Source organism: Meleagris gallopavo, chromosome 6 (genome assembly GCF_000146605.3).
Source record: "Meleagris gallopavo isolate NT-WF06-2002-E0010 breed Aviagen turkey brand Nicholas breeding stock chromosome 6, Turkey_5.1, whole genome shotgun sequence".
NCBI lineage: Eukaryota > Metazoa > Chordata > Aves > Galliformes > Phasianidae > Meleagris > Meleagris gallopavo.
The window spans coordinates 44,999,141-45,014,471 of record NC_015016.2 but is presented as its reverse complement, the minus strand read 5'-3'; the positions used below and the strand labels follow the sequence as shown (position 1 = coordinate 45,014,471).

The 15,331-nt window shown below is 39.7% G+C and overlaps 1 protein-coding gene across 3 annotated transcripts in view; it reads right to left on the bottom strand.

The window, feature by feature from the left end:
• Window positions 1–15,331, bottom strand: part of ELMO1 (engulfment and cell motility 1) — a 291,509-nt gene that overhangs the window by 234,549 nt on the left and 41,629 nt on the right. For 2 of the 3 annotated variants that reach the window (XM_010713028.3, XM_019616661.2), the window contains 2 exons: window positions 10,985–11,134; window positions 179–219 (listed from right to left, as the gene is read on the bottom strand). In XM_010713028.3, coding sequence (XP_010711330.1) covers window positions 179–219; window positions 10,985–11,062 — 119 coding nt within the window. In that variant the 5' untranslated portion in view covers window positions 11,063–11,134. Of the gene's footprint in view, window positions 1–178; window positions 220–10,984; window positions 11,135–11,463; window positions 11,553–15,331 lie in introns of those variants that run through there. The other variant, XM_010713029.3, reaches the window with a different exon arrangement.

Sequence of the window (15,331 nt, the reverse complement as noted above, 5' to 3'; positions counted from 1 at the left end):
CTAGTTGATCCAAAATGCATTATAAATTCAAAGTCCAAAGATAATACAACTACAAGGCTGAATACCTAATGACTTGTAACAAAGAATACCTAAATTTTCCTCAGAATAGTTATCTCCATGTTGATTTAATAACTGAAAGAGGTACAGTATCTACACCACAGTATATGGCAGAACTTACCCATCACAGACTTCTTTTATTATAGAGGACAGTGGCTTTTTCTGTTTAAGGAAAAAAAATAATATATATATCACTGAGTTGTAATAGCCTGCGTATTAAAATAATTCCTAAAGCACTGACTCCAAAGAAAACAACAAGTTAGTAGTACCTCGTTTTCTTTTCAACATTAAGCTTAGAAGGGTCCAAAAGTTTTTCAGTGTTTTGGTCTGATAAGCTATAAGGACAGCAATTCTAAGAGTACTCTTGATGACATTATCAGTCCTTTTTGGCATCTTTAACCCACACAGCTTCTCCACGCTGAGAAATCAAAAGGTCTTTTGTGTGTACTGCATCTCATTGCCCAGCAGAAACAGAACATTCAGATACCAACACGAGCATTTTCCAGGAATGACATCTAAAGCAAGAAAACATTCAATATTTTTAAGCCTTCTTTTGTCCCTTTCAGTTATCATTCATATGTTGACAGTAATCCTCACTGAGTATGCATATACAGGCTCCTCTCTGTTAAAGCATTAGCTAGAAGGTGTTAAGATCCCAGATGCATCAGTTCTGTTTTATTTTCTGTATCTGCAGGCACAAGCATTTGGACTCGGTGAAAACAACTCTGCTGCTGTTGGTCTCAAAGAAGTAGGAGCAGACTGGTCTGGTCATGGTGCTCTGAGCATTGCTACAAATACAGAGCACATACAAATGCTTTTGGGAAACTGGTGGCTAAAAGAAGAAAATTATGGGTTTTACTCAAAATATGGATGAAGTTGCACGGCAAAATGAAACAGACCAAATATCACTTTTGGATAACTGCAGGCTCTTTTTTCTCCAAGACCGGGTGACCATGTGTATTATCACTTAGATGTGTTGTTTTGTGTGAACTCCCCAAATCACTCAAACAGCAAAGCAGATTTCTCTCTACTTTCAACAAATGCAGTTCACTGAATTCTTAACTAAAAACAAGAAAATAAACCAAACCACACAACAACCCATAAACAACCCCGAAGCCAACACTGTTGCCAAAAGATGCAGTCTCCCTTCAGTGTTTATGGAAAACAGATAAGGCTCAGTAGCAGGATGTGTTATGGGGAGGGAGAATTACTTTTCCTTTTGGCTTTGTTTTTTGAACTGCACCACTGCCCAAACAGAAAATCAGGAATGGGAATCCCTGCTCACGTCAAAACTCGGGTAGGATTTGTTATTTCAGCAGTCCAATCTACTTAGTCTGTTTTATAAGCAGGAAGAAACATAACACGAGCATTTTAATCAAAGCTGAATGAATGAAAGCATCTTCTGAAAGGCTCCTGCACCCCTTTGCTGGACCCCTGGACCTTTGCTTCCCATCTCTCTCACTGCCACTATTGTTTTCATGTGATCACACGAATGAGACACCATTGAACATGACCAAGCTAAAAACTGAAGTAGTAAAAAGGAACCTGTTACATGTGCCTAAATGAATAGCAAATGCCAACACATGAGAGAAAAGCCAAGAAGTGTGAGAGTGCTCTCCTTTGCTATAACCAGCATGCACCTTTTCACCTGTGTGAGCACAAGTGGAGCTAGACCAAGCCAGATGCACAAGAGAAAGGCTTTCCTCCACACAGCTTCATCAGTTCCTCAGGCTGGAGTACTGTGTCACCTACGTGTGGTTGCTCTGACCTGCTGTCCCCTTGCTCTGAGGCATTTTGCAGTTTCCAGCAGTGCTAGCTTCTCCTCATACAGCAAAAAATCACATCTCCCTGTAGAGGAGAAAACGCACACACAGGGAAACAAACAACAATCCTGTCTGATCAACTCCAGTTCTCAACTGCTCTCTTCCCTCTATCCCTAGCAGAAAACCATCCCACTGAGGGAGAAGCACGGGGCTGCCTGGAACTTGGGCAAGGTTCACTTGTTGGTCACACATGGCCTGCAGCTCTGCAGCCCTTCAGGATACTGCTGGGGCTCCCTGGTGCTCCACTGCACCGAACTGTGACTAAACATACTTCACAGCAACAGAATGAAAAAAAGTGCAAATCTTCTGGGATACAAAAAGCTTGCCATTAGCAATTTGACAGCACTACAGTGAGCTTTACAAATTAACAAATGTAATATAGTTTACATTTGCAATCCTAATAAGTTCCTGCTTCTAATAATCCCTCAGGCTCCACTCTCCCTACATGTAACGGTAGACACAACTTTCCCCTACTGCACCAAGCAGACAAATGCCACCAGCACAAGAGCTCTCAGCTGTGAGCATCATCCTGCTGCAGACTGCAGGACAGGCACTCTTGTGTTATTTGCTCTACAAGTGGCAAAAGAGTGAGCAATGAGCTTGTTGTTTTGTTTTTTTTAAAATGAACCAAATAAGATGAGGTAAAAGTTTACCTCCGCTCTCTGCAGGTTTTATTCTGGTGCAGCTGTCAATATTTGCCTGCTGTCAAGGAGAAAAACGGCTTGACATTTTGGTCAATTGAATCTTCTCACAATTATTTTTATGGAAATGCACATATTGTCTTTGTTGCATTTACAGTTCTAAGTAAACTAACAAAATTCACTTTATTACCTAACATATTTCAAAGAACTCCTTATCATCAGATAAACCAAAACTATTTCTAAGTGTTCCTTTCATCTAAATGATTATTTTGTACTAGTGTTTTTAGATATTCTTGCCTTTATGTTTTTGCTAGCATAGGAGAGGACAAAGTGTGCTTTTACACACGCTGCGATGATCTTCTTAAAGCTTTAAGAAGATCAAGCTGTAGCTTTAATGCATGAAATAACAGACTAAAGCAAATCTTACGCTCCCTATTAAGAGATAACCCCTTCAGCTAGCATATCACAACCATCCTACACTGAGCACATCAGTTAGTATAAAGTGTTATCCTAGCGTAGATATTAAATTTATAGCTGAAACCTAATGGGAAACAATAACAGGACAATACAGCTTCATGAGTTGTTGGTCTGCATGGACAGAGAACACTAAGCATAAGCAGGGCTAGAACTGATGTGAATTTGCACACCCAGTAAAACATTATCTGCACTGACACCGCATACTCAGGTCTGTAGCCTGGCAGCAACATCTAGTCAGCATTTCTGCTCAGCTGTGTGCCTCTCAGGACATACCACCAGGCCCCCTGCTCTAAGGTACATGCAGATCCCAAACATGGGTCCACTTCAGCACAGCCCTGCATTATGCAGGGTGCTGCCTGCACAGTATTTTGTACCACTTCTGTGGTAACTTGAAGAGCACAGATCACGATTTCCCCCTATTACACCACCAGCTTAATCCTTTCATGCCTACACCTCAGGTTTCCCACAGAGGTAACCACCCAAACAAGCAGCAGGTTGGGCACATTGATTGGAATGTTTTGTTCTAAGGAAACTGCAGGGTGAGCAAAGGCCCGAAACAGACAATGCTGGCCAAGCTCAGTTCAATCATAAGTACACTAACCTGTGCTTAAAGAACTTCCAAATCAAAGAGACAGTGTTTGTGTGTATCATGAAGACGACAGAAGCCCAAATCTGTTTAGAAGCCTGTGTTACAGGTGCAGTTCAGGTGTACTCCCACAGTGCTATGCCAGATGGCTTCCTTTAGGCCAAAGGCCTACTTTCCTTTTCAAACGGCTTGTTTGTTTGTTTTGGACAAGGATTGGGATATTGCCTTCCCTGCCTGACACCTTCTAATGAGAGAAGAGGAAAAACCTTAACTCTTGTTGCTGTTAAGCCAAAAAACAGCAGATGCATCACATCTGTTAGTGGAAAACATCCAGCGTCAAAGTTCTGTTGCTGATCTACACATCTGTCAAAAAAAAAAAAAGAGAATCTCAAGCCAGTAAACAGACCATTCTGTCTGTAATTAATGCTAGCATTCTGCTAACAAATCTTTTGGTGTGAAAGTCATTTCTATGAATTTTACAAAACAGAAATACCTCTTCTCTTGATCAGTAAAAGCTTCATCTGTTCCAGTTGCACTATATGAGTTACAGCAGCAGCAGAACTGCCCACTACTACTATGCCAGACACCAGGAGGCCTGGCTCCTGGATTCACCTTGCTGTTGATTTCTCAAAGTATAAGGGCCAACCTCATGCAAGGGGAATGTCCTGGGCAGCTTAGGTCTTCAGCCAGTCCAGCCTACCTGCCCTGATCTGAGCCACTGCTGGAATCCACTCCCTCCACTACCACTGAACAACAGTGAGACCTGACTCATTCCTCAGGCACTGGGCTACAGTAATACTGAAATCTGTATTTCACTACATTTTAAGCATTGCTCCAGAGATCATACTAAGATGATAACTTGATTGTAAAATAAAGAAGCAGTGCTCTGGAGTGAAAAACAACATTATTAAAACAAGCAAAACAGAATTTTACAACATACTTCACATGCCGGGGTCCTAATAAGCTATATTATTTCCTGCTTCCTCAAGGACTTTTTAGGAACACAATAGTCTCAGTTAAGAGTACTAAAAGGTAGTAAAACACCTAAGGACCTACAGTCCAGTGGATTACAGCACACTTGCAATATACTTGCATCACATATTTAAAATAGCACTCAGAGGACAAACATTACAAAGTGAGGCTTTAAGATGTGGCTCTTCATACAACCACTATATTAGGTGAGGATACCTTTGAAAACCAAATTTAAATAACTCTGCAAGCCCACAGCTCATGACTGACACACTGCTGGCCTACCAGCACAGAAAAGCCTCCACACTAAGGCACAAAACTTTATTCTGAGAGATTTTTTTTTTTGCAGATCTCTTTTGCAGTATAATCTTGGAGTCCCAGAAGAAGAATATAATTGAATTATGAAGTACTCTTGGATACTCCAGTTGGCCAGAATGTCAATGAGGTAGCTCCCAATTAATTCAAGTGGTGTGCAACTCCAGGAATCTCATCTCACACAAAACATTTCTTTTAAATATAGCTGAATTAACTTTTATGAGATGAGATTACCGCTGTTTCAAAAAACAAAATCAAACAAAAAAACACTAGGATCAACAAGAGCCAAAAAAAACACCACAAACAAACTTAACCCTTCAGAAGGCTATCAACTGAAGACATCAAAAACCATGCTAACAAAATAAGACTCAGGGTAAAAGAGGTGAAATAATACTAATTCTCCACTTGTTTCCTAAGAAGCTCTTCCTTCACATCCTTTGTGCCAGGGATCAGGAATACCCAGATGCTGTTTCCGCATGACTGTAAGAGGGACATGACTTCAAGCATGCCTTCAGGATCTGTTTTCAGCCACTCAGCTTGGGATGACAATTCACAGCCTTGAAAGTCTCTAATCCACCAGTAGCAACATGGCTTTAGAGAAGATCACAGCCAGATTAATAAAACATAACACACAAATGATGCTTTTACCCATGATGGCTGCCTACCACCACAGAGAGAACTGAAGCTGTCATCATGATTGTTCCCAGGATTATGGTCCCATAAGAAAAGAAAGCATATTTTTCACCATCTATTGCAATTAACAATTATGTTAACAAAGTACTGTTTGTGCATATGCACATCTTAGTGCACTGAATTACATTCAATGCATTAAAAAAAAAAATCTGCATTACTCCTTCCAGTGCTATTCTTATTTGTAGATAAAAAATAAAAGCTCTTCAGTAACTTAAAATTTAGGCCTTTCACTATCCCAACAAAGAAAATGGTACATTAACTTAGAAGATATGATTTCCTTACCAGTTCTATTAATTATAAATTAATTTATTAATTATAAAACTAAATTGACAATAAAAATGCTAAATAATTCCACTACGATGATATCCTGGTTACTATCTGTACTATAAGCAGTTTCATCTTCCATTTGATGAAATTGAAATATTGACAGTTACAACAGGAAGCAGTAAATTCATACGATTGTTAGTCTTTGTTTAAAACATGGAAGTTGGCTTTGAATAAGCCTAACTTCAGCTAATTGGCTTAAGTTAGTCAAGTGGGTTTTTTCATTTGTTTGGAAAAGTCAGTCAATCTTTTGGCTCATCCATTGGTTTATTTCTCATTTTTAAGGGTAAAGGAAGAGAGAGATGATGCTTCTCCCTTTCCCCAAACTTGTAAAAGTATACGAAGTCTCACTCTAAAAAATTAACCACGACCTGCTTTGCCTTGATTTTAAGAGAGATGATGTGTGGAGCCATCACTAAAGGTAGGGAGCAATGCTTCAGGGTACAGCCTCTGGTATAAGCAGACCTCAACATTCCTTCCTCCTTCATCACCTGAGCAATTCTGATGCTTGTGCTGCTAGGATTGTACTGCTATACTTCTAATACTGGTGACAGCACTCGCAGGAACTACAGCTATTCTTAGTCCACACACACTGCAGAAGTGAAGTGCCACTTTCCTTTCTCTAATTAAGCATTTCACAACTGCTTTTGAACTGTGTCTCCTCACACAGTCTGTGAAACACTGAGCTAAATCAATTACCGTACCCCAAGGGTCCAGATTGAGGTCTGAAATCCAAAACTACTTGAAAAGTCCCTTTCAAAAATTTCTTTGGTTTCCTTTCAATATGCAGTGAAGTGCAATGACTTCTCTGAAGAAAAAAAAAAACAATAATTGAAATGGCCCTTATATACTGGCAGAAGAAAGAGACAACAGTAACTTGAAAGACATTCTTAAACAAAGTTTGAGGATTCAATCTAAACCTTAGAAAGAGCATTAACGTAAAGCAGCCCACAGTTACCCCCTATGTGATGCACTGCAGTGTTTTAACAAGACGCTGTCATTTGATAGCACTCCTGTTAATTTCGCCTACTAGGTCAAGATTGTGCTTTGAAAAGGAAAACGCAGCTGTGTTTTTTGTTTTGATTTTGATTTGTGGTGTTTGGGGCTTTTTTTTTTTAGCTAATTTGATAGATTCACATCTGATAATTCTATCTAAATTTAATGATCTGGTAGATAAAAGTAAACTTGGAGGAAGAGACTGCACAGCTAAGTTTAATTATGAACTGTTTCCTTACGTGGGATCAGTGTTTACCTCCAGGGGTCAGGAAGGTCACCAACAGAGTTTCAAGAAACTCTGGTTTTAGTACACAACATTAACACACAAACATGAGTGGATAGGCAAAACCTGCTATTAACCTCAAATATCCACCTGGTGCCTCTTCTGGATGTTGCCTCCTCAGCATAAGAAAGAGAGGAGCTGTGAATTCATACTGTGAAGACCGGAATATCCACATTATCCATAACTAGCACTGGCTTTATAAAAAATAATTTAAGCACTAAAAAAAGGTTGTTGAGGATCATTATATATACAGTGGACACGAATTCAAGCACATTAATGTGCATATGAACGCAAGAAATAACATATTACGAAATGGCTCTCTCTGTAACAAACTGGAGAACGTTGTTCAACATCCCAGTTAACCTGTACTGACCCTGCGTGGCCCCACACTCTTATATTCTTCCAGATTTAATTGAGATTAATAAAGCAGAAGATCGGGAGATGAAGGTAACAGGCAATTAGCACCTACACGCTCCTTTCTTCCCCACACTGCATCCCCAAAAATCACTCGCAAAGATCCCAATGCAAAATCTGACATCAATCCATTTCCTCTGCTTACATAACAGGAAGAGCTAGAAAGTAGATCATCCCTATATCCATAAATCATAATCAGACATCTTCATTGAAAATGAACTTTCACAACAGTACTAACTGCCACAAGACAGATATTTGGGTAACACTTCAGAGGAGCACAAGTCTCTATACAGTTTTTCCAAGTTTTTTAATTGAGGATATGTTGGGAATAGGAAGAAACCCAAATGACAAAATCAAAACATTCTGAAAGAGAGCGACAGAAATCACTGAAATCTGTCTCTCAAAGAGACAGCAGAAAAGTACACTAGTTTGCTCATGCTTTCAAGGGAGCTTTAACACATACAAGCAACTGCCAGCTGCTAGGTTTAGTGTGACTTAATGAGACCCCTTCTAATGAGAGGGGGATGCAAGTAATGTGCATTTTTCCCCTCTTATTTAAAGCAACTTTCCAGAAAGCAAGCAGTTTCAAAGCCCTGACATCAAATAGTATATTTCAATGAATGAGAAGAAAGGTTAGGCACAGAGGCTGGTTAAGGAAAGCACTTAATTATATGTTGTGCAGGCAAAGAGCTTCCCTTCCCAAGTGAGACTAATTCTGTCTGCTTAAAATTAAAAATATTGTTGATGAACTCAGGCCAACAATCCTACAGAAATAAAGCACAAAGCGTCAACTGGAAAAGCTCCGTGACTCCAAATTCATGTCATCAGAAATCATGCACTTGAAGGGGAGGTATTCAACAAAGTTCATTTGGTGGAAATAAAGTACTCATGAGCTCTTTTTAGGCCCAACAACTTCCAATATACTATTGAATTACTATGGTTTTTACAGTAAAATCTCCTATTTTGAAAGTATCTTACTCTCTTCATTGCTAAGCAAAACATTCATATACACAGTAGGTGAACAGGGATACTGCACAGCTGAGTTATAAATGCTTCCAAGAATATTCAACAAACAACTTAAAAAAATACAAGTTTTCCTTGGTATTTTTACTTCTATATTTGGAACAGTTTCAGTACCCAGAAAGATGAAAAACTAGTAGTATGCTACAGTGCATTATTTTTCTGTTGTTCTTGGAGCTAGTAATCCAGTGCTGTTCTTTTAAATGCTCACTTTCTTTCTGGTAAAGGATCAGAGGGGAAGGATAAAGGTAAGGAAGATAAAATTTTGGGTGGTTTCTGAATTGTGCCACATGGTGCAGATCCCAACTAGGAGATAAGCAACATACTCTGGTTGCAGTGCTTGGTCAATAATGGCCCGGTCGCTTCACTTTTCTGCCTTCCTTTTCCTTTTGACTGCTTACAATTCTGTGGAGCAATTGATTTATATCTCAGACAAACTCTTCAACTGAATACACATTTTAAGGGAAACAGATCAGGAAAAAATTAGCACTAAGTGAAGCAAAAGTAGAGCCGTGATTAGGAATATGCCACGCTCTACGTGTTTTTAAGGTTCACATCCACTTTTCTCCCATCCTCAACAAAGGTAAACATGCAGGTTTGTGTTTATGCACATGGGAAAGTGATACAACTCTCCCATCTTCATTTCTTGTCACTAAGTCTGCATTTTCCATGTCAGGAAGAAAAGAGACGAGCCCCTTAGCTTTCATTACCCCTCTTGTCACTGCATTAATAGTAAGGCCACTGTTAGCCTTTCCTTCATCAGCCTCATTTTCCTCCTTCCCCTCCCCACAAAGTGGCATGGGGAAGCTGACTGCTACTCCATGTAAGCCAGCATTCATCCTTCTTGTTCTCTCTAATTCTTATACAGTGAAGTTAAAACAAAGTTCCAGAACAGAAAGCTAATAATTTAGATAAAGCATGTATCGTGGCTGTAGAGTTATTTTAAGCCCTTTTGTAAATTAAAAACAATAATTTTGGTATTATTTTGTTGGTGCTTGAAAGAAGCCTGAAAAATACTTGATCTTCATCCCCAGTGTACTCGGTAGCAATGAGCTGATGTTCATCATGACTAACAAGCATCTTCCTCTGGAATAACATGCACAGTGTCTGCCATTTGTTATGTAAGAAGAAAAAAAAAGTCAAACAATCTTCACGCCAGAAGGCGAAGGATTTGTATCTACACAGATATGCTTACTAAAAAATTTCAGCAAGTGAAGATGTAGAAGCATGGCAGGTCTGGAAAATAAGGTACAAAGTGCTAAATAGTAGGCACACACCACTGTGGGGTTAACTAGAAGTGAAACTGATTGCACTGCACAAAGAAAATAAGATTCTATTTCAGTAAAACATTTTCAGCACAAATTCAGATTTGCTCCTTAATAGAGTTTCATAATGTTCTCAGCCCCTAGACACTTTATGTTATAAGCACATTATTAAAGGCTTGCAAGCTTTCCTTCGCTCTGAATACTATTTACAGAAATAATTATTTTAAACAGGTAGCATGATGTCGGTTTTCAGTACATTATGGGGAAGCTGTTAAATATTAAAGGCATTGCTTTTAATATTAATGCATATGCCGCAAAAGAATAATCTCAGAGAAGTCCAGAACAACATACAGCACTTGTATAACTTAATCAGTCTCCCACCACTACAAATAACCTATAGTTTAATTCATAAATGTGAATGCGTGTACCATAAAAAAAAACAAACAAAAAAAAACAACCACCAATCTTTAGGAAGTCCAGAGCAAAGTATAGCATTTGTATAACTTAATCTGTCACCCCCTGCCCCCCCAAAAAACCTACAGAGCTTAATTCATAAATTTGAATTCATTCATTTCTGTACCTTGCCTCAAATCAATTCCGTTCATGCAGCCACTGCAACAGAAACAACCAGGGGAACAGGACAACCCATGAGATGCCCACAAAGACTCCCCTGCTCAGAATGTGCCACTGCTCAAGTTCCAAAATCTGCACTTGCTGCAGCCATTCAGCATGATCACACTATAAATGCAAAGCACCGACTGTAAAAATTCGCAAAGACTTTCTGCCAGGAGGTAACAACATTACCACAATTTTACAGTTGAACAAAATTAAGGCACAAAAGTGTTAAAGTGGGTTGACGTTGGGAGTAAATGCCTCAGTTTAGCAGCTGTTTAAAAAGAAAAAGCAAATTAAAAACATAGCAGAACACATACAAAATTAAGCAGTTACAGAGGAAGAGGGTTACACCCCTTCTACTAAAAACACCTTATACTGCATATGGACTCACAGAAACGTGTGCATCTAAGTAAACAGATGCAGAGACAGACACACACACAGAGTCACATATATATGTACACATTCTCTCTCTAGGTCCATAGGAGCAGACACACACAGGCACTTACTTGATCGATTTCCATCAACTTGGGGAAGGCACCCGGCCATTCGATTGCCACCTTCACTATATCAGCAGGAGGGGGCATTGCGATGCTGCTGTTCTTCGGAGCCAGCACAACTGGACACTAAATACTGCAGAGAGACTCTCTCATTCACACCTGCAGGGAGAAAGGGGGAAAAAAAAAATAAAAATACAGCAGTTCAGACAGAACTCCACTAATGCTGCTTTATTTCCTACGTTTTCCCTGGCTGGGCAGGTGCATCTGTATATGTGCATATGCAGGAGCACAAGAACTGCACATATTACAAAAGCAAGCACAGGACACAATGCCACGACACACTGCACAGCTAATCTGTTCGAAAGATGGCTGAAGCACAGAAATGTACAGTGAATAACAGGCAAGCATTAGATTTAGAGAAACTATTTTTAAATATTATCGAATACGCTGGTAGAGAAAAGCAACAAACTAGAAGCAGCTGTTATTACGGTATCACTGCTCAGGTCCCTGGGAACGTGATGGCATCACTTGCAGCTTGCACTCCAGAAGAAAAGATTGCCCAGGAAGTCATGGCCAGGAAACACTGTTTCTTTTAACTATAGCAATGATCTTCTATGTGTTCACAAATAGATCACTGCACTATAGCAACCAGGATGTCAGGAAGAAGGCAGAACGCAGCAGTTTCCACATATACATACATACACACATCCTCGCCTAACTGAGTCAAAGATACTGCTTTGTGGTACATCTTAGAAGAATGCACAAGGATATGGTATGCATTAACAACAACATCACCAGACAGCTACATAACACATTATGGTTCTGCAAGAGCACGAGTATCAACAGAACTGCAAATCAGACAGCTGTGAATTTTGGGGAAGGAAAGGAAAGAGGAAGAGCCAAATCCTTAGGCTTGCAGAATTTAAGTTCTGTCCCTAAGGAGCCTAAAGCTCCTTGAAGTTTACAGCCTTGCAATAACAACATACAACTTGCAAAGCAGTGCAGTACTTCCTGGAGGTCCCTCCTTCTTCCTCACTCCTCTCCCAGCTCAGCAGCAGCAGGACAGCCACCGAAGTAGCAAAGCTCTGCAGTTCTCAGGCACAGTAACTCATGCACATACTGCCTGCTGTACCAACCCCTTACACGGAGTCTAAATCTCAGACTATGGTGCTTCCCATGCCTTTTGCTGAGAACTAGCAGAACACAACTGCACAGAGCATAGCAAAAGCAGCTGCAGACATCCCCAGAGGTGCAGCTCTTCTTCTGAGCAGAAAAAGAAGGAAGTGGTTAATGAATGCACCACGTGCTCTCACATACACCCCTTGAAAGAGCTAAGGCAAGAGATGAGTTGTCAGAACATACCAGACATCCAAGAGCTGCAAGCATGTACTGGGAAAAAAAGTCTCTGACCACCTTTTGCTACTGCTTCAACTCAACCCAGCCTATCAATAGAGCTCTCTCCATCTGCAGCAGAGCATGAACTCAGTCAGCCTGAGCAAAACCATGAAACCATCCCTTTATCGAGAAGTTTTGTAACCTCATCTTCTACTATCTGTAAGTGGAAGCTAGCCCATCCTTCATGCACATGGCTCCACCCATGTGTGTCTTCATCTCCATTCTGAAAACGATCAGCCCTCCACAACTTCCAACCCTGCTGCATTCTACATAGGGTTCTCAATACACACTAAAAAAAACAAAAAACAACAAAAAACAAAAAACTACATATGAACTTTAACACCAGGAATTTATTTCCAAAAGTGGCAATTCTGATGCTGACAACATCACACATCATCACAAAACAAAGTGGAAGGCAGTAAATAAGACAACAGACGGGACTATAAATAAGACTGCATTGCAGGTAATGCCTCAAAAGGCAAAAAAAAAAAAACAAACATGATTAAGAAATGAAGTAATACTGTCTGCACTGGTACATGCACAGAAACTCTTGATAGATATCCCAGGGACCAGGATTAAACACAATTAAAGCAAGTGATTAGCTTGCAAGAACAGTCATACTGTCAGATGCATCTTCCTTATCAGAGCCCAAGTGGTACAAAGCCCCATTAGCTCACCCCATTAGCTAACATCTTTCATTCTTACTGTTTGCATCTCCCATGAGTGTTTCTCTTTCTGTGCAGTACACTAACTTAGCTCATCAGCAAAAAAAAAAAAAGAAAAAAAATGCAGTTGTCTGCTTTTGGCATGTTTTAAAGTAGCTTCCCAGAGGTGGCACAACTTGGCTGGGAGGAGCAGCGAGCTGTTAATCCACCTTGAGAGCAAAATGAAACTGAGACTCTTGTGCCTTTCTGCTGACACGCTTATAGTGATAGCATTTCCCACCACCACAGCAGAACAGTCCTCAGTAGTTTCAGTCTGGTAATGTTTTGGTATGAAAGTGCCAGCAAAGCTCAAGCCACACTGGCTGCCTGGTACTCACAAAAGCACAGGATTCCCCAGCTTGAGGGACATAGGACCTGTCCTCTGGGATGCTAGCAAACCAAAAAGCTCACCATGAATGCTGGAGAAAATGCTTTGAGTCACAACTACTTGCCATGAGCGTGAAAGCAAAATGACATTACACAGCAATAAATTTGCAGAAAACTTCCATTCTTACACACAAACGCAGGCATTAGCCTTCATTTTCCCTTAGTGAGTTGTGGTTCATCTTAACAAGTCACACAGAAAGGAGACAAATGGTTTAAGAAAGAACAGTCAAGGAAAGTGGGTTGGAAGCTAATCACATTCAGCTATGGAAAATGAGTATTTGCATTCCAAAGCATGGCACAACTGAATTCTCTCACAACATTCAAAAGACAATTTCAATGTGTCTAGTCTTTACTGCAGGCTAGCACTGAAGATCTCCTACATAATTATAATATATGCATTCTTATACAGTTGACAAAGACAAAGCAACGTGACAAGTCTTTAACCAATATAAATGGATGTAGTTCAATTTGTCCCACTAGAAGAAGGGCAACTCATAAGCATCAGTGTGGGCTGAATGGTGAAAATATTTTATATTCACTACAAACTTTTCTTTCTGTTTCTTAGCAGACCAGTCAAGAGGGCCCAGATGTTTTCTCTACATTTTAATCTTATGAATCCAGTACAGGACCTGGGTTTGGTCTACCTACGTGGCAATACCAGAATTCTATACTGTTAATCAAAATAGGTCTTCATCACAAATTAACAACCGCAAAGAAAATTCTACACTCTGCTGAAAATACTAAATAAGCAACTACTTCTTCCACTGATACATTGTGTTAGACACTGCTAATGCAGAAGGAAAAGTATAGTCCCTAGTGAGAATTGCTTACCAAATTGGAAGCATTTCACACGATGCAAATGAAGAACTAGAAGTAGGGTCAACTGCTTTTTGTTATGTCAGTACCAGTCAAGTAGCAAAAAGGATAAGGACCTCTCTGAAGGGTCCTGTTACAGACTTTAATCAAGAACAATTCTTTTTTCTTTTTTTTTCCCCAGAAGCACTGATACGTAAGAACAACTTCACTTATTTCTACATTTATTTTCAACTTCGAATCTAAAGGCAACACAATGCATGTGAGTGCACGAGTGTATAAATGAAGGAGGGGAGGGAAAGTAAGGCTCCCATAATTTGTTCACGCATATACATGCGTGCAGCTGTAACACAGCATGCTATTTTAAATCTGAAGGTAAACAGAACAAAAAACCTAATGCGACCAAAAGCACCAGAAGTATACCTTCTAACATCAGTACAGTTTTCAGAACCATGACGGATTACCCCGTTAAAGTGCAAATTCTGCAAGTACTCTTATTACCACACACAGCATACTTCTGCATCTCAACCACACTCTGCAGTCTAAGAGTACTAAACACTCAAGCTGGAAATCAAGATGTGTTAAATTTACTACAAAAATGCATCAGCAAAAATGCATCAAACTCCCAGTTTACCTAACTGGCTCTGAGGAATAAATTCAGTACATATATTAATACAATATATTTACTTTTCCCCTTCTACCTATGTCACACTCATGTGAAAACAGGAGTATGAAATAGCTTTCTCAATAGAACATGTTTTGTTTTAAACTTGTTTTACAATCACCCTGCCACTTAACATACAAGGTTCTCAAAGTGCTCTGTACTTACAGCTATCAGAATATGTTTCTGAAGAAATAAACTGCATTCTTAATCCTATAGACAAGAGGAGAAATGAAGGCTACGAGGAGTTACGTGACTGGAAGTTTTAGTTATATATGAAAACAGCGGCCCACAACAGCTCATTTCTTCTTTTACAGAAACACAGAGCCAGGTCACAAACAGCAGAATTAGCAAAGTTGATGACTTAGGAACAAGCAGAAGAATGCATTAAAAAAA